Source organism: Thunnus maccoyii, chromosome 17 (genome assembly GCF_910596095.1).
Source record: "Thunnus maccoyii chromosome 17, fThuMac1.1, whole genome shotgun sequence".
NCBI lineage: Eukaryota > Metazoa > Chordata > Actinopteri > Scombriformes > Scombridae > Thunnus > Thunnus maccoyii.
The window spans coordinates 12,350,815-12,374,378 of NC_056549.1; the positions used below are offsets into that span (position 1 = coordinate 12,350,815).

The 23,564-nt window shown below is 41.6% G+C and overlaps 3 protein-coding genes across 3 annotated transcripts; 2 read left to right on the top strand and 1 right to left on the bottom strand.

The window, feature by feature from the left end:
• The first annotated feature begins 162 nt into the window (after positions 1-162).
• Positions 163-3,582, top strand: mgat2 (alpha-1,6-mannosyl-glycoprotein 2-beta-N-acetylglucosaminyltransferase). Its single transcript, XM_042391160.1, has 2 exons — positions 163-391; positions 1,772-3,582. The coding sequence occupies exon 2, from the start codon at positions 2,031-2,033 to the stop codon at positions 3,441-3,443; it is 1,413 nt and encodes a 470-aa protein (XP_042247094.1). The 5' UTR covers positions 163-391; positions 1,772-2,030; the 3' UTR covers positions 3,444-3,582.
• Positions 3,583-8,158: 4,576 nt separating this feature from the next.
• On the bottom strand, positions 8,159-15,976 carry wdr20b (WD repeat domain 20b). The gene is made up of 4 exons (XM_042391117.1): positions 15,360-15,976; positions 11,804-11,986; positions 10,303-11,709; positions 8,159-10,021 (listed from the first exon to the last, which is right to left on the bottom strand). Exons 1-4 carry the CDS (start codon positions 15,606-15,608, stop codon positions 9,965-9,967), a joined length of 1,896 nt encoding a protein of 631 aa, XP_042247051.1. The 5' UTR covers positions 15,609-15,976; the 3' UTR covers positions 8,159-9,964.
• A 2,292-nt stretch (positions 15,977-18,268) lies between these two features.
• On the top strand, positions 18,269-23,277 carry hsp90aa1.1 (heat shock protein 90, alpha (cytosolic), class A member 1, tandem duplicate 1). The gene is made up of 11 exons (XM_042391116.1): positions 18,269-18,472; positions 19,795-19,944; positions 20,040-20,406; positions 20,522-20,655; positions 20,770-21,075; positions 21,168-21,333; positions 21,458-21,648; positions 21,763-21,910; positions 22,029-22,297; positions 22,411-22,744; positions 22,862-23,277. The coding sequence occupies exons 2-11, from the start codon at positions 19,795-19,797 to the stop codon at positions 22,969-22,971; spliced, it is 2,175 nt and encodes a 724-aa protein (XP_042247050.1). The 5' UTR covers positions 18,269-18,472; the 3' UTR covers positions 22,972-23,277.
• The last annotated feature ends 287 nt before the right edge of the window (positions 23,278-23,564 follow it).

Sequence of the window (23,564 nt, forward strand, 5' to 3'; positions counted from 1 at the left end):
CTGCCTATAATTAAATCACACACACACACACACACACACACACACACACACACACACACACACACACACACACACACACACACACTAGATTTTCTATTTAAATGTAAAGCCTTATTATGAACTTCTACTTAAAGCTATAGTAAACCCATCTCTGCCTATCATGAGCCAGAGGAGGGCTCACAACATCAGCAGGGATATTTAAGGTGTCTCGGGTGCCCCCCGCTGGACCGGTGCATTGTGGGACAGCGGCAGGCAGCGGTTCCGTATTTGGGTTTTTTTTTTTAAACTGATAGTTGTCTCCATGCAGCCCGCTGGAAGGTATGGAGGAGAACGGGACGCCACCGTACTGATATCTCTCACCGAGAAGACTGCACGGCTGCTCCGGTTTTAGGTAACTGCTGCTAATATGGTTGCTCTGCTTCGCAATGGACGCTGTTGTTGACGAGGTTTTTTTTGGTCTGCTTGTAAGTTGCTAGCCGAGCCGTTGCTAACTTACTGTTAGCATGTTACGGATGCTCGCTGTCATAAAAAAAAACAAGCGAAGCCGCGACGCCAACTGTTGTTTCCAGTCGCTACGGGAGCATTTTTTAATTATTATCACTCGGCGAAATAACAGTAAAATTATCTCATGTTAAAATCTGTTAAAGCTGTCGCTGGCTCCGTGTGGCTGACAGCGGCCAGTTCAGGACAGAAAAAAACTAACAATGGTTAAGCTTCGAGGGAAACTGTGTGTTTTTTACACGAGCAGTGAAACATAAGAGACACATTGGCAGAATAAACTGCGCCTAGATTTAGTAAAAAAATGCAGGGTTTTAAGTACTTTGAGCTGCAGAGCAAACGTCTCACTTGATCTGGCACCTGATTTGGTGTGGAAACGATTCAACAAGAAAAAAGCCATATAGGGACATGCACAATGAAAACGTATTAGATATGAAACTGTAGGTTGCACAGCTGTGTCATCCAATCGACTATAACTCAAATACTTTCACGTCAAAGTACTTTGTTGAGTTTTGTATTGATTTTACCTGGAGACTCTTTCACTGAATGGTCACTAATTTGATAATAAACGGATATAACCAGCAGCTATGACCAGACAGGGCTGATCATTACAGTTAAGATTTATACAGAAGAATATAAAGCATAGACCAATAATCAACAATGACACTATAACTTAAGCAGCAGTCCAGAGTGAGGCATGTATAAAACCATATTTGTGTCTATTCCTGATATGTGAAATGAAATTGTTGTTATTTTTGTACATGCACTTCCATTGGGGATGGACGATCTATTATTTATACAGTTTAAGCAGAATCATATCATGATGATCTAAATATGGCAAATTTCTGCTGTCCAAATGAATGATTATGAGCAGGCTGCGGTTAATTAATTCATCTTCATCTCACAGTGTTCATCAGTGAATAGAGGGTGCTCAGTTGTCATGCAGTTAGTTCAGTTGATCATCATGTGACCTACATAATGCATGGGCCTCTGTCAAAAGCTAATAAGTGGACCTTAAGTTAAGCTACTATTCCTGAGGTCAAGAATGAATTTTCACACTTGTGTTTTAAGTTTTTGTTTAACATGTTCGAAGAGTTTTGTCTCATGAACACGGCTCATTGGCTTGAACATCAGTTTGATTTGATTTAGTGTATATTTTCCACATTGTGATATACCGCGTGTTAATATTGGAAAATATCCTTGAAATTGTGATAGTTACTTCTCTCCTGCCATGATGCACCTAACTTTATGTATTGATTTATTTTTCATTCAGGCAGTTCATGCACACTGCTACCCTGCTGCCTCCCAGCGACCGTCATGCCTTACGGACTATTCATCTGCCACCAATGACATTCCAGCGGGATCCATGTTTACAACAACAGTTCATTGTGCCAACAATTAGCCTCATTGCAGCTTCTTTTTAATCAAGCTTGCTCGCTGCGCAAAGCACACCATCACAATCTCAAAAAACCTGCTCTTTCATTTTCTCTACAATCAACTTCTCTCCCTTCGCAAGAGGCTGACCCCCTATCATGAGATTCCGAATCTACAAGAGGAAGGTGGTGATACTGACTCTGGTGGTTGTCATCTGTGGCTTAGCTTTCTGGAGCAGTGGAAGGCAGAAGAAAAACGACAGTGGAGCGTTCCCCAAGGAAGTGGAGACGGCGCGGAGAAGCAGCAGCAGCATTAGCAGCAGCAGTAGTAGCATCAATAACAATATCCAGGTGCAAGCCACACCTGCTGTTAGCCGGGCACCTGCTCCACCCCCAGTTATCATACAAGCAAATGAAACACACCCCGAAAAACTAAAGGATAAAGAGAAAATACCCAAACCAGATGTAGACAACACTACTTTAGTCTACCGTGGTATTGTCTTCCAGCTTAACTTCGACCAGACGATAAGAAATGAGGAGAAGTTTAAGACAGCGCGACAGAAGGATGATCTGGTTGTTGTAGTTCAGGTCCACAACCGACCGGACTACCTTAAGCTGTTAGTGGACAGTTTGCGGAAGGCTAGAGGTGTGGAAAGCATACTGCTGATATTCAGCCATGACTACTGGTCTCCTGAGATAAATAAAGTGGTGGCCTCTGTTGACTTCTGTCAGGTCCTTCAGATTTTCTTCCCTTTCAGCATCCAGCTGTACCCCCAGGAGTTCCCCGGAAATGACCCCAGAGACTGCCCCAGAGACATTCCCAAAAAAGACGCCTTAAAGCTGGGATGCATCAACGCAGAATACCCTGACTCATTCGGCCACTACCGTGAGGCCAAGTTCTCCCAGACCAAGCACCACTGGTGGTGGAAGTTGCACTTTGTATGGGACAGAGTTCGGGTTCTGAAGGACCATAAGGGTCTGGTCCTGCTGATCGAGGAGGACCACTTTATGTCTCCGGACTTTATCCATCTCTTAAAGCTGATGTCGGCTCTCAAAAGGGAGCAGTGCACTGACTGCGACATCCTCTCGCTCGGGAGCTACAGCCACATCGGCTACTCCAGCAAAGCAAACAAGGTGGAGGTAAAAGCCTGGAAGTCCACTGAGCACAACATGGGGATGGCTCTGAGTCGAGAAACGTACCAGAAGCTCATCCAATGCACCGACACGTTCTGCACTTACGACGACTACAACTGGGACTGGTCCTTACAGCACCTGACCGTGTCCTGCCTGCCCTCTTACTGGAAGGTCATGGTGAGTGAGGCACCACGGATTTTCCACGCCGGGGACTGTGGCATGCACCACAAGAAGGCTTCTTGCATGCCGATAAGCCAGAAAACTAAAATAGAAAACATCCTGCAGAGCAGTGGGAACCAGCTGTTCCCAAAGAACCTCCTGATAGCTAAGAGACTGCCAGCCAACGGGGCCGGAGGTGTGGCCCCACACGTGAAAAATGGAGGCTGGGGAGATATCAGGGACCATGAACTCTGCAAGAGTTATGTTCGATTACAGTGACCTTAATTGCTACTATTATATATTATTGTCTCTTTTGCATCCTCTATAAAGAAAAAAGCCTTTTAAAAGTAAGTCTTTATGGACTATTCTTCATATTGCCTGTTTTATTGGACTGTTCCAAATAAAGACGAATGTTGGATTTTTGGCTTCTTTAACACAAATATGTCTTTACATTGAATTATTTAAGTGATTCCTGGCAAGTCTATATTTTGTTTTGTAAGTTGTAATTAACAAGAATATGCTAAATAATATATTGTTGTGTCTTCTCTCACAAGGCTCAGATTAAAATTTATCTGGTGTCTTTAAGTTGCCAAAAATATAGAACATCTCTAAATAGTGGTAAATTGGGAAGAGCTGGCAAGTTATCTTTGGGGCAGTCAAATCTGGTGAATATGTGGACTTAGTATTCCCACTGTGCATGCATAATTAATTTGAAGATATTTATATCACACAAATTTGCTGAGATCAAAGGAGATCCTTCGAGACACCTTGTTCCATTTAAATAATCTCTCACTTAGTTCATCTTCAACAGGTTTCTAGAACACACTGAGATGTCTCATTAATCCTGTGACTGCAGAAACGATGTCACTTAAGGTACACGGCATCGGTAAACCTATGGCCAGTGCAGGGTGCTCGTTTTATTTTGCTGCAGTGCATTACTGTCCAGCTTAACACACTGTGTAGAATATGGTGATTCAGGCCACCGTATCTTTGCGCAGAGATTTTGATTTCACAGATAAATGCACACAATGCACCCGGAGAAATCCCAAGACACTGATACAACTTTCTCATTGCTGTTGTTGCTATTGAAGATGCATTTACATTTTAAGTGCTTAGACCACAGCTCAGTATCGATGGTTTCCGCTGAGGACCCAGCTCGGTGGCTTCTCTGAGGCTGCATTGATCCCCCCCCCCCCCCCCCCTCCGGCGATGTTTAACAATCGGTTCTGCACACTGTTCAAAATCTGGAATAACTGCTGCAAACTTATCGCTGACTGGACTCTCTGTACAGTTCATATTAAATACAGACTCTGCTGGAGGCCTTTCAGTGTCCCGGCTTTCAACATAAAATCCCTAAACATTGCATGAATTATATATCAAATGGTTAATGTAAGGCATATATCCTTAGCACGGTTGTTCACTAGGACAACAACACTGATGAGGTCGGACAAAGCTTCCCTTGTGACAAACATCATCTGCTCTAAAAAAAAGCAAACAAACAAACAAAAAGTCACATTCTCTGGCTTATTTTACTTCCTATGTGTGAACTTTAATACCTAATGCAGTGTGAAGACATTTGACTCTGGGCTGCTGTGCAGAGTTCATGTGACTGGCAAATTGTGCAGCTGCTCCCATGGTGGAGGCCCAATAATTAGGCCTGTACCTCAAGGGAGAGACGGCTTAGAATAGAATTGAGAATAGGAGGAAGTGGCACTGTGCTCCTGATTCTTGGTGACTAATGGTTAACTGATGCCGAGGCCTTTGAAAGTGTACTGTACTGTTTCCTCTGAAAGCTGTCGGTTCAGTTTCATATTTGAGGGCAAGAAATAGAAATGAAACCCACACTTTTAATTTTAACGCTGAAATAAGACAATCAGACCACATAGCAGACAAATAGACTGATGAAACACAAAATTAAATCACAAATAAGACACTTTATCTTAATAAGTTCAGTATAAGATGAAGTGAATGTAAGAACTACTTCTATGTAACAACCGAAGTCATGAGCAGGATGAACAGATAAGCTACTGTCATAATTTAAATGTTATAATTGGAATTGTGATGCGCCTTGAGGTAGCCACAGGCCTTATCATTCCTCCCAATGAATTATTGTTAGAGTAGAAAGTGTTGATTTTTTTTTTCTTCCTCTTCACCTCTTTACCTCTGCTGCGGAATAACATAATTGGAGCATGCATATATTTTTCACATGGTTTAAATCCTGAAGCTTGACTTGACAGTGACTATATGGGTATAAAATTAGTAGATTTGAAATTCTCAGACAATAATACAGTACTTTTAAGAGCGTATGCATGTCATAATCAGCTCCTGAAGGTTCAGCAGCAGGTTTTGGTATTCCGTATCTAAACATGTGCACAAACAATACCCTACTCCTATGTTTCCTAATTTCCAGAAACACAGTTGGTCATACGCACATCTAAATTATTCACTAGTCGCTGGATAAAAAAAAAAAATCACTTAATCACTGGAATCCAAGCCAATTTACACAAGAGGCTTGGATTCCAGTGTCATTTACAAGTCTTTTTGCAAACTTAATCCTACGCATTCATTTTCTCTGTCCATTATCTTAAACTGTCAGGCTTGCAGCTCTGAGACACTGTATTAATCATTTATAGCCGTTGCACACATTGCTAGGTAAACAGAGCTCTGGGTCAATATATGGAGGCATTCAGACAAGAAGGGAATTGCATCAGATGATGATTAAAGCGGGGGCCTTACAGGAGCAACGGGATTCTCTCTCAATCTATTGAATTCCTATCAAGTGGGACCTATTTCCCCCGAGGGACACAAGATGAATGCAGCTTTTTCCCAAAGCTCTTACAGTATGCTACAGTGTTTTGATAGCTATTCAAGTGACTGGAAACATGAGAGTAGGTTGGACTTGAACGTAATAAACTAATGAAAACAACTTAAGAACATATATATTATAGTCAGTGTGACATGTTTTTTTAAATATAAAACATCTGCTAATCACCAATCCTGACTGATACCTGCTCAGGATTAATACAGCATTGATGTGTGCAGTCCAGAGCTGATCAGACAGTCAGTCAGTCATAGCCCGTCAGCTGGTGAGTCACCCCCTGACAGGACGATCAGGCCTCTGCAGCCTGCCGATCACACGTCCAACCCCTTTCCCTCACACTAATACCACAAGCTGCTGGTTTAATGGCTTTGAGTGCTCGTGTTTCTTCTAAAAGTGACTCATAAATTATGGAACTGCGGTTTTATTCCCCACTTGGAATATAAAATATATATGAAGTATTAGAATGTAGTATGTAGAATTTGTAAAAAGAGAGAGACAGACGACAGGATATACATATGCACAATACATACACAATGTTCCCTCCATTTGATCAGGTGATTGGTTTTATCATGTATTAGTCCTCTTAATGGTTATGAAGATGGTTAAGTTTTTCATTTGTCTGAGCAACACTGCCCCCTACTGTGTGACTGTAACCCCAACCTATTGATAATTAGACTACATGTAGTGAATGGCACATGTGGGACTTGGAGTTAATCCAGACCAAGATTTCATATAAATTTAAAAGGGCCTCATAAATTTATAATGTTTTTTCTCCTTTAATAATGAAAATAAGTTCCATTACTTGTTAGTTGCCTAGATCAGTGACAGAGCATGTAAGGCCAGCATACATTTAGAGTACCACAGTACAGTTTTCCATTAAGGATATAAAAATAAACTCTATCGAGATTGAAAGAAGTGATGTTTAATAGCTCTTAATGGCCCTGCAGTGGCACATATTGAATGTTCAGATCTCCTCACAAGACCGTGATGTTGGCTATGAACAGATTTTGCTAGATAAGTCTTTTTCACGGCAGACTTGAAAAGCACAGGTGTTACAAATAATATTAACAATATTAACTCTGTTCTATTCAACAGTCCTATTAAGCCTTGACAGTGTGACAGTGAGTCAGCATGTACAATACCAGGACCCTGAAACTGAAGCAGCTAAATGGAATTCAGCCATCAATGATTTCATTATTTACACCTTTGCTTTTCCCACTGTGACATGTCAACATGCATTTCATGCAAAAAGCCTGCTGATGGCTCCCTCACTCTCCTTGTTGACACCTAACCCCTTTACTGTTGTATTAAAACACCCAACCCACATATTTTTGTGTTTTCAGTTATTGTGCCTGATTTGACTTCTTCTCAGGACTGTTTGGGCTTGAATTAAATGTGCCGCCCTGTTTCCTTACACCTACCTGTTCATGGCGGGGAAAATTACACCTTTACCTTTTTAGTACTATATGGATTGTAGTGACCTCATGTATTTCCCATCATAGCTCCATCCAACTTCAGCCAGAGTAGAGGTCTAACCCCTTTAATAACTTTGCTAATTCCTATTGACAAAAAAAAATCATTGAGTATGTTCATCAGTGTCTTATTTGCCTGGGTTTACACTTGCCAGGACCAATAAATGATATATATGCACACAGCCTGTATTTCCTACCTATAAAAGCCTGGTTTTACCATATTGACAGTCAAATTGTTACTCCTTTGTGTGTGCATGCTGTGGAATATATTTTAGACTGGACTGTAGTCCTGTATTTCTATTCCCATAACTTGTAATGGAGGTGATCATGCCAGGTCATGACCTCAAAGATCAGTGTCCATCTCTTGAGATAATACCAGTTTTGTCAAAAAGATCTATCAGGATATGAAAGAAGCATTTTTGTTCCATGTAACCAAATTACAGGTAAAATGTTGCACCAGCATACACGAGTGCCACACTTATGTACAACTGCCTGTGGAGTGATGAGTCAGTGTTTGGTTGTCTGCTCTGTCAGCAGGATACCTAATAAATTCATGTTGGGTGCTGACTCAGGCCTCTCGTGAAGCACGAACATATATTCCAACCCTAGACTAATAATCACACTCACATTAGGTTACATGAAGACAAGGATTCATGTGATGAGTTTATACACTTAATAAGTGACACAAATGGAACATTATAGTCTGTCAAAGCTGTTTTAATAGGCGTCACATGGAGGAAAAGGCTCCCACTGTTAAAATCCTCAGTCTTCCTATATGTGGGTGATTCAGAAACACCCTCACTTCAAGCACTTGCACCATCATAAAGTGCTGAAATTATCAGTTGCTAATCAACACAGTGTCAGATGTTTTGTTCACAAGTTCAGCATCAGTTCAGTAATTATTACTCATAATAACAGGAGTCAGAGATTTCAGCCCCATCCGCAGAACATGGTTGTCAGTCTTGTTTGTTAGTTAAAGTGAATTCACATACATGTTGATGGATGGGACTAGTGCTAACGGGTGAGGGGAGGGGAGGGGAAGGGAGGGGAGGGGTAGGGTGGGGTGGGGGAGGGACTATGCCAGCGTTAGTCTTCCTGTAGTTTACCTGAGCTCGGAGTGATGGCTGAATTAGACCGCTGCGTCTTGCGCCTACCTGCCTATGTATGTAAAGGAATCTGCAGCGGCAGGCTAGCTAGCATTCAGCACTACCTGTTAGATAAAGAGGATTTCATAGACATCTCCTATACCAAACATTTCATTAATAAAAATACACCTGAATTCTCTTTATGTACAACAGAAAAACATCTTCACCTGCATATTCAAGATTCATTTTAATATTAGGTATAGATTTTCTGTATTAGAAATATCTCTATTTTCTGAAATGAGGATCTTTGAACTAATGTAATGATCATTTCACCCATAAATCATTGAAGTACAATATTTACATATAATACAGAGCCCATTTAATCTGAAACAATATTAAAATAAATGTTCAATAGATACAAAGGTTTTTTTTTTAATTCTATTTATAGTTCAACCTTGTCAAGGAGTCCTTACACACTCCAAAAATGTAAAGCCATTCTCCTCTAACAAACTATTAAGTGCAAACAATTTTTTTTTCCATATAAAAAACTATGATTGCAGCATCCAGCGTTGAGACGGAGGGCAACAAAAAGCTGTTTCCCCAAGTGCTTCCGAAGCTGTCTTCAAAATGTTTTGCTTGTGTTCCACCGTCATGAACTCAAAATGGGGAGGAAAAAAAAAAAAACCCAAAACAAAACAGGAGAACAAGAATGGAAGAAAAACTAAATCTGTGCAAATACACTTAAAGTGTGATTAAAATCTTTGTAAAGGAAGTAAAAAAAAAAAGCAGTCTCTCTTGAACAGGTGTTGGAGACTGTGGCTGCATGAGGGGATCGCCCAGGAGGTAAAAAAAATGAAAGATACTTGGCATTGGGGGGATATGCTGTTGCGTCAAAATAATCCCTCATCTTATTCCCTTTGTTGGTGAATACGTTAAATAAGAAAGACATAGGAAAAACATCCGAATTAAACCCGCACAGAAGGTTAGGTAGAGGCTGCGTCTAGTCTTTGAAGATCTACAGGCACAAAGGATTGGGTAACAGAGTTTATTATTTTCAGACTAGACGTGACTTGATATGACCGTAGATGGAACAATAAGCCAGTCAACCCTTCCCATAAACCTCCTGGACGATATAAAGCTTGCCCTCTTACTTCCAATAGCACCCTTTTCACTCCCCCCCTCCCCACCCCACCCCGAGACAAAAGGGGTCGAGTTTCTAAACCCTGGCTTGGCCAACATCGGTTATCTAAACACGAGCAGTAACACAAAGAGAGCATCTGGTTGGTAGTAGTAGTGAGAATGAAGGTGACGCTGGAGGTCATGTGGTGTGTGACAGTGTGTGAAGAAGCGCTGCAGGGCCTTGGCCTTGGTCATCCCCGTCTCTGTTGCATGGAGCTGTCATTAGCAGCACCTGCACTGGGGCTATACTACTGTTCCACTGGGAGAGTTGGCTGGGTTGTTTTGAGATGATAGCAATCCCTGTGGAGAGACAGATAACACACATTGATAACAAACAACAGTGTATCTTCAGTGTAATCAAACAGGCAGAATAATGAGGCCATGAGGTTTACTGTCGGAGGAAATGTGCTAATAACCGTGAAAATGCTGAGGGTTTAGTATAAATCTTGAAATAACCAAAACCTTTTGGCTGCACACAGTGGAGATAAAGGCTTCTGAATGCAGAAAGAAATGCCTGTACTGGAAACAATGTGAGTTTAGAGGTGTCACATGACAGTATCCTCGAGGGGCCTGTCACTCACCACTTTCCCGGGCCTAGCCCATGTGCAAACGAAACCCTCCTGACAGGCTGTTACCAGACAGTCCTCAAGGAAGATTAACACAGTGAGTCTCTCGTGAGCGATCTTCTTGCACACCAGCGGCTCGAGCAGCGGCACTTCCTCCATGCGCGGGCACAGCGTAGTGCCCAGAGTCTTTGCTGCGTCAGCTTTTGCCGTCCGTGATGAGCTAAGCTGGTTGAGCTTGTCACTGCTTTTGCTGCTGATGTGACCCATGCTGTGGTTTCGCTTGTGGTCCTTCTCGTGGCGCTCCTTGCGCGAGTCGTGTAACGACAGCGTTGCAAACTTGCTGACGCCGGTGGCGATGAAAGCACTGTCGATGATGCTGTTTCCCTTGGTGGTGCTGCTGCTGTTGCTGCCGCCTGTGTGACTGTTGGGGGTGCTGCCCCCTGCTGGGTTGGAGGAGTGTGGCAAGCTGTTGGACCGAGGCAGGGTGTTCGGGAGGGAGTTAGCTGGGTTGCCACTGGTGCTACTATTGCTCACGCTGTCCTTACCGTTGGTGCCACTGGGATTAGTGGTGGTGGTGGTGGTTACAGTAGTAGTAGTAGTAGTTTGTCCAGTGGCTGGAGGGCTTGTGGCACTCATAACATTAGTGTGAGTCCTAGTGCGGGACAAAGGGAGATGAGGGAAGAGTATGTCCTCAGTAAGGTCCCACAGACACAGCTGGGTATCCTGGCCCACTGAGCCAAATCGGTAGGTCACACTAACAGGCCTGCTGTCTGTAGAGTTTCTCTTAGAAAGCCGAGAATGAGCGCTGTTAGCTCTGTCTCTGCCCGCCCCAAAGTGAATCTGCTCATGGAAGTCCTCATCACTACCACTGAACTCAGCAGGGGGGTCACCGTCTTCCACACTGGTGGTGCAGTGGTCAAATGCCACCACACTCACCCACGACTTGTGACCATGTCCCCGTGCGATTACTCTGCAGTCCGAAAACGACCACACTGTCACAAGGTCGTCCTCCCCTCCTGCCACAATATACCGTCCATCTGGGCTCCAACACACGCATAGTAAGCCACCAAAGTAGCTCTTCATTGTTCCATGGAGCTCTGCAGCATCAAAGCCAAACACCCGCAGGAAGCCGTCCTGACTTGCGCAAGCCAGAAACTTGCCATCCGGGGAGAAGGCAAACTCATTGAGCGCCCCTTCACCAACTGTCCACCGCAGTAAGGGGTTGCGGGCTGACTTGCTCTTGCAGGTATGCACAGCATAGTTTTCACCCTGCTTAAGGAGCTGGTAATGAGGTGCTGTGGTGCCACAGGTGTTTTCCACGTTGTACAAATACATACTGCCGCTGGAGTGAGCCACCAAAAACAGGCTCTCCGAACCAGGAACCCATCGTACACATGTTACTCGTGACTTGTCTATAAGTCTCTGAGGGGGAGAGAGAGAAATAGAGAGAAAAGTTGTCTTCAGCATATTTTAGTTTGTTTAATTAACAATACATCAGACGCTGACTGAAACCCACCTCTTCATTGAAGAGCTTGCTGGTTTCCTTCTTTATTGGGTCTATGAGCTGCACCTGGCCCGCTGAGAAGCCCACAAGCAAGGAGACGCTCTCTGCTGTAGCCGTGATGGGGTTGAAGTCATGACATGTGGGCTGCGTTCCTTTGTATATCCTCTTGTCTATGGGCTTACTAAGATCAGCAGCCTAAAATGATAGGAAATACACACAGATTAGTAAAATGCAGTGACAGATTGTGGGACAAATTATTTCCCCCCCAACAAGGCCCCTGAACACTGAAAACAAGCCAACAACTCCTAAAACTGGAATGTGTTCCTTCATTGTTTGTTGAATCAGCACAACTGCTATTAATTTTAGTCAGTGATTTTAGGTATCAGACAAAAATTAAGTGTCAGTATTTTTAAAATCACCTGCAGTCAAAAAACACCTCACTCCCACTCATCTCTTCAGCTAATCAAAGAGGAAAAGGGTTTTTTGTAGTTGAAGGAATTGTACTGACTGAACTTTTCTCCAAGGATTCCTCATACAGGAAAACTGACACAGTAACACATCTATCTTTGAGTCACAGTAAAGAACATCACATCATACCAGGCCTGGGAAAACTTATCCAGGATCAGGAATACCAGAAATGGTGTCAAACAAATGTTTAGCCTACAGAAAAACACTAAGCTAAAATCTCTCAATGCTTGTTAGGAGCAAATATATCAAAAGCACAAATGGCTGCTATCCAGTGTTCCTGATGCATGACAATAATTCACTCTGACACATGGGAAGTCATTATCCAAAAAGGGGGAGGAAGCCCAGCACTGCCAGATTAATGTAGGTTAACTGTAAACTTTGTCCTCCAACAGGTGGTTAAAGGCACATTAGTTGATTTAAACCAACCAAGCATGACACTGAAGTTTTCATGACATTAAACTGTGCTGTTAAATCTATCAAAAGTATATTTTCCATTAGCATGTGACACAAGTTTGTAAATTCTAACAGAATGAATGCAGTCAGTCATAACTGCCATTCATTATTTGTGCAAGTTAACAGCCCAAACATAACCTATTCATCACTGAAAAATGTGTCTCATTACTTTAAATAAAAAGGAAGAGAAATGTACAACAATATTAGCTAAACTTATAGTGGGTCTAAAATGAAAATGACAATACAGACCCCGATGAACAAAGCTGCTAAACTAGGCAGGAATGCATCTGGCATTGGGCCAGTGCTTATTTGTTATTTGTGACAGTTTTATGCTTTATTGTTCTGAATCTCTTGTGGTTGATTTGGGTGCATGAAAGGAGGCAGAGAGAAAGCTTATTGAATGCAAATATAGAGCTGTCAGTGAGCCAGGCGGCTCTTAATGAAATTAAGATCTTTGGCAGACTTTGTCATTTCAAGTACCACAGTGTTGCTAAAATTGCCTTATTGACTACCAAAATATTTTAGACAATCTTGAGTAAAATCATTCCATAGCACAGCCACAAGCAAGAGACAGCAATCTAAAGAGTGATGGGTATAAACAACCGAAGACCTGCTTGGTCTAGATCTCCTCTGTGCACTTTGGTTAGAGATGGGTGGCATATTTCCAGCCAAGCTCGATGAAAATCCACACATAAGTAATTACTTCAAACAGAGGCAAAGTCTAGACTACTGGCTGTGAGTATGACAGTAACATTTTAAAGGTCCACTCAGCAGGGCAACTCCAAAGTCAGAATTGGAGCCAATTAAAATATATCTACGAAGAGACGAGCAGACTCAATAGTTATGCAGTGTTCCCTCACATACTGAGATTAGTAGGCAAGCCTGAGCCTCCTACTGTTGTGGCCAACCTGTACTCTAATCACCATCAACAATCAAGCAGCACGCCTTTTTCAACTCCTTTAATGCTGTTCTTACTTTCATCTAACAGATAACAGCTTCACTGTTTTCTGATCCGCCCTCATCTGCCGTGTTACTGGAGCTGTAATGAAGCCTTAGATGTTAGCAACCATGATCACTCATAGTCTGACTTCAAGTCTACTTTAAGATGTGGTCATCTTTCCTCACATGCTTTCTCAGCTGACCAAGTGGAAATATTGCAAGGGAGGAGAGTTAAAAAGAGGATGCAGTCAGAGTGAGCTAGTTAGATCAGGGGCTGCAGGCAACAGGCACTTATTACAATTAGGGCAAATCTCCAACACATCACTGAGGTAAACAACACCTTTTTGCTGTACTGGTACTTCGGTGATGTGATTAAGGTTGTACGTAAGTATGACATTTTGCAGATAACTGTACGTAAAATCTACATATGAGGGTGACACTATTCTGACCAATGAGCGCACACACACAAGACTTTCACTTTTAACCTCCTAATAAGTCAGTTGATCATTTCAGCTCTTCTTCGGTCCAGCCATCCCTGGCAGAAATGTGGTTTGGCTATGTCTTTCAACAAATTATTATGGCTCTGCTTCACTCAAGATGAAAAACACTTTCTAATGGGGACAGCCTTTTTTTTGGAGATAATACCAATATTCGATATTTTACAGATGTGTTACAAGTAGCATCATTGTATTCTGTTGATACCCTGAACTGGTATTATATGACATTTCTTAAAAAATACTTAAATTCTTATGTCACAATCTGGAATTATCAGCATTAAAAAATTTTTTGGACAAACACCATTATTATCTCTTCTATAAGCTAACATTGGGCGACACTGACTAATATACTGGTGCATATTTAAAAATCAAATGCTGTGTTTACAATGTCTTTGGCTGGTTTAAATCTACATAAAGAGAGACTGCCACTTCCTCTTATGGTTTCTACTATTTTGTGAGATTGTTAAGAGACCACTGAGTAGACCTGGATCTAGTTCTCGGCCATTATTAGATTGCATATTATTCTGTAGCTGCCTCAGGAACAACCACATCATCATCAGCATGATCACCACTGCCAGTCACCATCCCTGCTACAACAAGACCAAACGTGGCTTGCTGCAATGACATCATCATCATCATCATCATCATCACAGTGAGCATCTAAACAGTGCTATCACATTGCATCACATCCAAAACCCCTGACAGTGGAGTGCACACATCATTACATCACGAGTATTCAAACACTCCTCACTTACAGTCTCATTACGTGAACACTTATTTCATATAGACACTGCTGGTGAGTGCTGCTGACAACTTTTCACTCACGTCTTTACGGCGTAAAGAAGATAAACAAACACATCATGACACATGACATGACAAGCCATTTCTAGAGTTACACAATTCACTGGATAATCTTTTGTCACTTGACTGACAACTCAAGCAAACTGAGAAACTTGCGGACTTTTAAGTGCACTTCACCTCTCAGCGAGGCAAAAAAAAAAAAAAAACAACAACAACTGTGGCGATGTTAGCTGAGAATGCTAATTAGCTCCTAACTTAGCTCGGTCTGCTACATGGCCTTGTCTTGACAATCTGCGCACTTCAATGACAGACGACAGGAGAGTTGACAGCCAGGGTGCAACACGTTTAAAGATGCCTAATCAAACTCCTGGACAGTGCGGGCTTCGCGGCTGCAACCTGTATTTGTTTACCTTCCTCACGCCTTTGTAGATATAAAAGTAGAGCTCCCGGCCCACATTGAAGCAGATCCTGTCGCCGTTGCCGGACTGGTCGTTTACATTGACGAAGGAGACCTTGACGGGGTTGGAGCCCTGCGAGTTGAAAGGCACCCTGTTCGGCCGGCTGTATTCGGAGTGAGTGAGGAGTTTGTAGACGCCTTCCCGAGTGGTGAATTGAGTTTTAATTTCGTTCATCTCCTTCCCTCCTCCCTCCGCCGCCATCTTGGAAATTGGCGTTCATCCTTGTCCGAACCCCCGGATGTTACTCACTGCGCATGTGTAGCAGTGGTGCCTAGTTGGTAACCATAGATTTGCGAGACTCTCGCGAGATTTGTAATGAAGTAGTAAATTTAACCCACATCACGTTTCAAATGATCACTTTAAACCAAACCATGATCTTTTCCTAACCCTAAGCAAGTGGTGTTTGTACCTAAACCTAACCAGACCTTAACCGTAACGTCGTCACATCATAAAACAGCGAGACAAGAGTGTTTTGAAGCGGCTCGCGAGAGTTTCGCAAATCTAGGGTTACCATCTAGACACCATGTGTAACTTTCTATTAAGGTCCAGCAGTCACGCGTACAGGGAAATGTAAAGTCATGTGAGACACAACTAGGAATATAAACATAGTACACAAGTGTGGAAACCGGCTTCAAATACGATAAACAGATGTTTAATATTGTTTAATAATATTTACATCTGACTACTTACTGTCTACTTACTAAAAAAAAAGCTGTAATAGTGTGATAACTTGAATGTCTATACTACTGGAATATGTCTATAATACTGGAATATTACCAGCACAAACAAAGTAAACAATAAACAACAATAAATAATAAACAACAACTAAATAAATAAGTCACTATGACATATTAATTACGTAGAGAATAACAAGTTTAGAAATATCATATGCCAAGCAGCAATTATTTTTGGATATGTTTATATACTGAAACTGTTCTCTTTACCCAGAGAAAGCACTACAATAATAACCATATTATCCTTTGCATTGACAAAAATACAGAAAAACATCAGTCTATGTTATGTTATAAAATCCTCTTTGTAGTATTATTTCAGCCCATCAGTGGGGATGGTGGGAGGGTTATCGGGGGTGGATAGGATGGGGAGGGGGTAAGAGAAATGGTCTGCAGTTGTGGTTACAGCAAGATGTACGGTCCGATATGATATACTTAAGTGACTTGTTATGCATCCACCTGTGGATATAATCATGTGTTATGTAAAATTCAATAAAGAAATAATTACTAATAATCACTAATAATAATGATAATAATAATAATAATGATAATTCAAACCCAATGGGACACAGATGATCAAAAAGGTATAATAGACAGGACCTAGACTGAGATTTAACTTGCTGTGATCAAATAATTAAAGTAAGATCTACCCCAGGACGTAGACTTCCACCATCCAGCTCTTGAAAAGCACATGTCCTCACACTGCTCAGTTAACACAAGCATGGACTCACCGTCTATTCTTGCAAAATATTTAAAGGGGCTCTCCGCTTCAGAAAATATCATCTTACAGTGATTGCAACAGTTATAGCTCTAGTTACATGGACAGTCAGCTTCTAGTAATGTCTGCTATCAACTGGAAACATTTAGATTACATAACAGATCTGTGGCAAGTGTAATACACTGCCATCCTGTGGTCAGCTGAAGGCACCTAGTATGGACCAGAGAATTCTAGTCTTTTATCTTACAAAAGATGTACAGTGTAGTCATATACTGAAAAAACCTCTCTCTCTGAGTTCTTTATGCTATATTACAAATTTTATGGAGAGCAAGGGGGTCAATCAATGCTGAGTGTGCTCGTGAGGCTGAACCTTTTCCTTTTTGTCATGGTTCTCAAAGCTCTCATCAACATACTGTATGTTTTGCAAACTTGCTAAACCTAACAATATGTAATTATTATTCCCTGTGTAAAAGCATTTCCAAGGTTTTCTTCCTCCTTCAACTCAGAAATAAATTCCAAAAAATCATCTTGCATTGCATGACACAGAAAGTTCTTGATTATACTGGTTCTCGGTACATTTTAGAATCAAATTTTAAACTCTGTCCTACTATACAGTACATGTCAAAGTCCCAGAGTAGGGCCCACATTGCTCAACTTTGAAGCCCATACTTTCCCTCACGCTGTCTGCTCATAAGCCCATCAGGCCTGCTGATTGTCCCACCAAATACACCTGTACATTTTATTAGAGTCCAAGCTTTTGCAATTGTGGGCCAATAACTCTGAAACATCTTCAGACAGCTGATTCTGTTTGCTATCCGCTGATGACGGCCACAAGATGTGACTGAAAGCTCTTGAAAATTGGATTTCATGCTAAGGATCATTTGTCAACTTGCTATAATAACTTTTATTATCATTAATTATGTTCAAAGATAAAAGAGAAATTCAGCGGCAAATTCTTGTGTAGCACTAAAAAGAGCTTCCCTGAGATATTCTGCATGAGTTGTACTGGTCTCTCCAACTTCTTCAAATATGTGAAACGTGTAGTATCACCCCAATCTTGCCGACCAAAAAAAGACATGGGCCTGGTGTCTATAGGAAGCCCCATGGTCTGTGTGTGTCCAATTGGGCACCTCGACAGCAGCTGATAGCACATGCAATGCACAGCTGTGACGCTTGAAGGGGAGTATGGGGCCTAATAGCCAGACAAGCTATCAGGAAAGCTCTCATCCTGAGTGACAGGCACTCCTTGTGACTCTGCAGCCCTATAAGGGCACATAAAATTTAGGGCTCTGGTGTTTCATTCGCCACCCCCCTTCCTGGGTTTTCTTAGCAACCCCCCCTCCTCTTACTCTAGTGAACATATCTTCTGGAAGCTTCTGAATGGGAGCTTCTAGAAACCACCCCTTAAGTATAAAAAGACATTTGCCGTTCAAGGGGTCTGCATAGAGTGAAAAGACACTCACTTGAACACACCACCAAGACAGACATACTGCTCACAGCAGCAGCAGCAGCAGCAGCAGCAAGCGCAGATTTGGAGCTTTTCAAGAAGAGAAGACAAGGTGATACATTGGACGACTATCTTCAAGAAGTGACAGAAGACCAAGTTTATATTCAAGGTAAGATTGGAACACCTCAAATACCTCTAATACAGTACTTTCTCAGCATTGCACTTTAAAAGAAACAATAATTATTGCAATAGTAAAATTAACAGTAAATTGGGTTCTTACATGGTAAGAGCACAGGAAGACAGGCACAAATACTCACTACTAAATAGATTACAGTAAAAAAAAAAAAAGAAAAAAGAATGATATACTGCTCAAACATAAATTAAAGTACACTTATTTCAGATGTTTGATATCAGTTATTAGTGGTATGACAGAATATTCTCTCAATATTCTCTCAGTATCTTTGTGAGACTAACATGCAAGGAGCACATGGCATGGAGGGTGACCCTGTGTGAGAGCAATGGCGGATGAGAGGGAAAACCAGTTGGCACAAAGAGCAAACATATGAGATTTACACCTTGACATAGAATTTTTTTTTTTTTTTTAAAGAAAAAAGAAAACATCAAGGTAGAGGCTGTGTTTGAATGCAATGGAGTAATATGGATTCAAATCTTTATAGGGCCTATTTGAGTCACGAATGTGTTTTACTGAGGACTAACGTCAGACCAGTTTTCTTCTAAATACATACACATTCATGAAAATAATCAGCAAGTAATTAATGCACTATGGTTAAATGCCAAATCTGATTTTTCTTCCATCTTTGATTTTGTTCCACTATTCCTTCCTTTAACATAAAGGTGTTAAATGACACATGTTGAAGCTGGGGGGGTTGGGAAAAGGATCAGAACTCCACCCATTTCCCAACTGACAAGTCTTTGATTGACGGAAGGAACATGTGCTGGTCTACCATCACCAATTGCAACCTCCCCCTCCCCCTCAAGCCATATGGCTATCTTTATCAAGGGGGAGAAAGAGCCTTTAAATATAACAGGAAAGCAGGAAATCAAATCCAAAAAACGTGGCACATAAATTTAAACTTTATTGAGTATGAGACACATTATTATTATTATTAATTCAGATTCAGAGATTCGAGAGACTTTATGTCACATACATATACAATTAAGTATAGTGAAATGTTTTTGCGCCAAACAAAATCTATACCTATATCTGTGATTAACATTTTATGATAAAACATAAAATATTCGTTCAAAACAAGAATCAGCTCCCACATACTGTCAACACTTATAAATTTACATCAGGTGTTTCTCACAGAAAAAGAAAATAAGCCTGCATATATATATACACATACACACACAAAACAACCAGCCAATTAATGTCATTGCTTTATCTCCGACTCACCTGTCTGTATACAGGTATGCAGGTGTCCACTTTTTCAAAACATAAAACATAACATAATATGTGCCTCCCTTTAGATGCCTGAGAACGCTGGACACACCATGGAGGAGGACATGGAGACCTTTGCCTTCCAGGCTGAGATTGCTCAGCTGATGTCCCTCATTATCAACACCTTCTACTCAAACAAAGAGATCTTCCTTAGGGAGCTCATCTCCAACTCCTCAGATGTAAGTAAACTAAGCACTTCCTCATCATATGTTCCCGCCTTGTAATGAAAGCAGACAAATAGCACCTGTTTAACACCTGTATCCCTTTCTGACAGGCCTTGGACAAAATCAGATATGAGAGCTTGACAGACCCCAGCAGACTTGAGTCCTGCAAGGAGATGAAGATTGAAATCAGGCCCGACCTGCATGCTCGCACACTGACCCTGATTGACACAGGTATTGGCATGACCAAGGCTGACCTGATCAACAACCTGGGAACAATTGCCAAGTCTGGCACCAAGGCTTTCATGGAGGCTCTGCAGGCTGGAGCTGACATCTCCATGATTGGTCAGTTTGGTGTTGGTTTCTACTCTGCCTACCTGGTGGCTGAGAAGGTGACGGTCATCACCAAGCACAACGATGACGAGCAGTATGTGTGGGAGTCTGCAGCTGGAGGCTCATTCACAGTCAAACCTGACACCGGTAAGTTTTATTCTCCTCATTACCATAGCACTGAAATCAGTAACTGGCATGATTTAATACTGTTTGATTAATTAACTGGCACTGCTCTCATGATTGATTTTATTGCTACTTTTAGGAGAGTCCATTGGCAGAGGCACAAAAGTGATCCTACATCTCAAAGAAGATCAGACAGAATACTGCGAGGAGAAGCGTGTCAAGGAAGTTGTGAAGAAACACTCACAATTCATTGGCTACCCTATTACACTTTATGTAAGTTCTTATAAAAGCCCATTAGAAAGAGTTTGCCAACTTGAAACCTAATAAAAACCAATGATATTGACATGCTTTAACACAAAAATTCACTGTTCATATTTTATATTTAAGGTGGAGAAGACTAGAGAGAAAGAAGTGGACCTTGATGAGGGAGAGAAGGAGGAGGAAGTTGACAAGGAGGCTGCTGAGAACAAGGACAAACCTAAGATTGAGGATGTGGGCTCTGATGAGGATGAGGACACAAAGGATAGCAAGAACAAGAGGAAGAAGAAGGTCAAGGAAAAGTACATTGATGCTCAGGAGCTGAACAAGACCAAGCCCATCTGGACCCGTAACCCTGATGACATCACCAATGAGGAGTATGGAGAGTTCTACAAGAGTCTCACCAACGACTGGGAGGACCACTTGGCTGTCAAGGTAAGCTAAATCTACTGATGACTACTCAACTCTCTTTGCAGACAGTCATATTTTAAAGCTAATAATTTCCTACCTGTCTCTTGTCTCTGTAGCATTTCTCAGTGGAGGGTCAGCTCGAGTTCCGTGCCTTGCTCTTTGTGCCCAGGAGGGCTGCATTCGACCTCTTTGAGAACAAGAAAAAGAGAAACAACATCAAGCTGTACGTGCGCAGGGTCTTCATCATGGACAACTGCGAGGAGCTGATTCCAGAGTACCTCAGTGAGTATCCTACTGCATACATAATAGGATAATATGAGCTCTCCTTATTAGTAAGATTATTGGGTTTTTACCTTTTTGCTTCCTTTGTATGGCTGACAAGTCTGACTTCATTGTCTCCTTTCAGACTTCATTAAGGGTGTGGTGGACTCTGAGGATCTGCCCCTGAACATCTCCAGAGAGATGCTGCAGCAGAGCAAGATCCTGAAGGTCATCCGCAAGAACCTGGTTAAGAAGTGCATGGAGCTTTTCACTGAGCTGTCTGAGGACAAGGACAACTACAAGAAGTACTATGAGCAGTTCTCAAAGAACATCAAGGTAGGTTTATGCACCCGAGTTCCTTTTATTTAACCCTGACCCCTCAGATGGAAGATTTGAATTTCAGATTTGGATTTAATTTCAATATTTGTAACGCATCATTTTATGTTTCAGCTTGGCATCCATGAGGACTCACAGAACAGGAAGAAACTGTCTGAGCTGCTCCGATACTACACATCAGCCTCCGGAGACGAGATGGTTTCCCTGAAAGAGTATGTTTCACGCATGAAGGACAACCAGAAACACATCTACTACATCACAGGTTGGTTATTCAATTCAATTTCCTTTCTTTTTGCTTCCATGCTTTTGCTAAAAGTTTTCTCAAAAGTGATTTAGTAGTTGATGTAATTGATGTAATGAACTTAAAATAACTTTAACAGGTGAGACCAAAGACCAGGTGGCTAACTCTGCCTTTGTGGAGCGCCTTCGCAAAGCCGGCCTAGAGGTTATTTACATGATTGAGCCCATCGATGAGTACTGCGTCCAGCAGCTGAAGGAGTATGATGGCAAGAACCTGGTTTCAGTCACCAAGGAAGGCCTGGAGCTGCCTGAGGATGAGGAGGAGAAGAAGAAGCAGGAGGAGCTCAAAAATACATTTGAGAACCTTTGCAAGATCATGAAAGACATCCTTGACAAGAAGATTGAAAAGGTAATATTACTTCTTAATATTATAATATTATTTGTCCAATATTAATAAGCTAATAAAATTGGATTTATTGCATTTTGATCATGACAATAACACAAATATTCATTTTTTTATAGGTCAGTGTCTCCAACCGCCTCGTCTCATCCCCGTGCTGCATCGTCACTAGTACTTATGGCTGGACAGCCAACATGGAGAGGATCATGAAGTCTCAGGCCCTGAGAGATAACTCCACCATGGGCTACATGACAGCTAAGAAGCACCTTGAGATCAATCCCGTCCACCCCATCATCGAGACCCTGAGGCAGAAAGCAGAGGCTGACAAGAACGATAAGGCCGTGAAAGACCTGGTCATCCTCCTGTTCGAGACCGCCCTGCTGTCTTCAGGATTCACACTGGAGGACCCACAGACACACGCCAACCGCATCTACAGAATGATCAAGCTGGGTCTTGGTAAGTTTTTTTTTTTCTCTCTGACTGCTGGCATTACAAACATTACAGGAAGTAGTCTGCTTATTATTTACATTAATAAGAAACTTGGTCACTAATAAATGCATTTCACATTCACAGGCATTGATGATGATGACTCCGCAGTCGAGGACCTCATTCAGCCTGCTGATGAAGATATGCCAGTTTTGGAAGGAGATGATGACACATCAAGAATGGAGGAAGTCGACTAAAATACTTAGTAGACTCTTTCTTGCTTTCTTAATTTTTATTTTTGTAAGTTATTGCTTCTTCAAACAGAAATTTAATTCTAACACAACTCTAATTTCTTAAACAGTAATGTTAACTGTTATTATGATAACTGAATGATGAATGTAGCCCACAATGTGGTTTAGCGTACATTATATCAGCTGCTTACGTAAAACTACTGGAAACCAATACAAGTAATATAAAGTCACTGGAAATTTGACATATGTGCCTTTTTGTAACATTTTTTATGAAAAGCATTCAAATTTGTAATAAAATGTATTTACAAATAACACCTGCAATCTCTTGAATTTTTGTAATCCTTGCATACTTCTGATTTTAAACACTTTGTTCGGTTCCTACAAACTAAAATAGTTTGAAAGGTTATATTTTACCGGAAGGACGATAAAGGTATATTGACACGCATTTATAAACTCCCTCGTTGGTGTTCTGGAATTTTCAGTGAACACTGCATGGTTCAGTCTACTCTCACGCCTTCCTCACTCGACACAGTTAAGCCCCGCCCCCTCCAATCCAAATATTATGAGAGGCGTGTCCAAGCGTTGTAATTGACATTCCA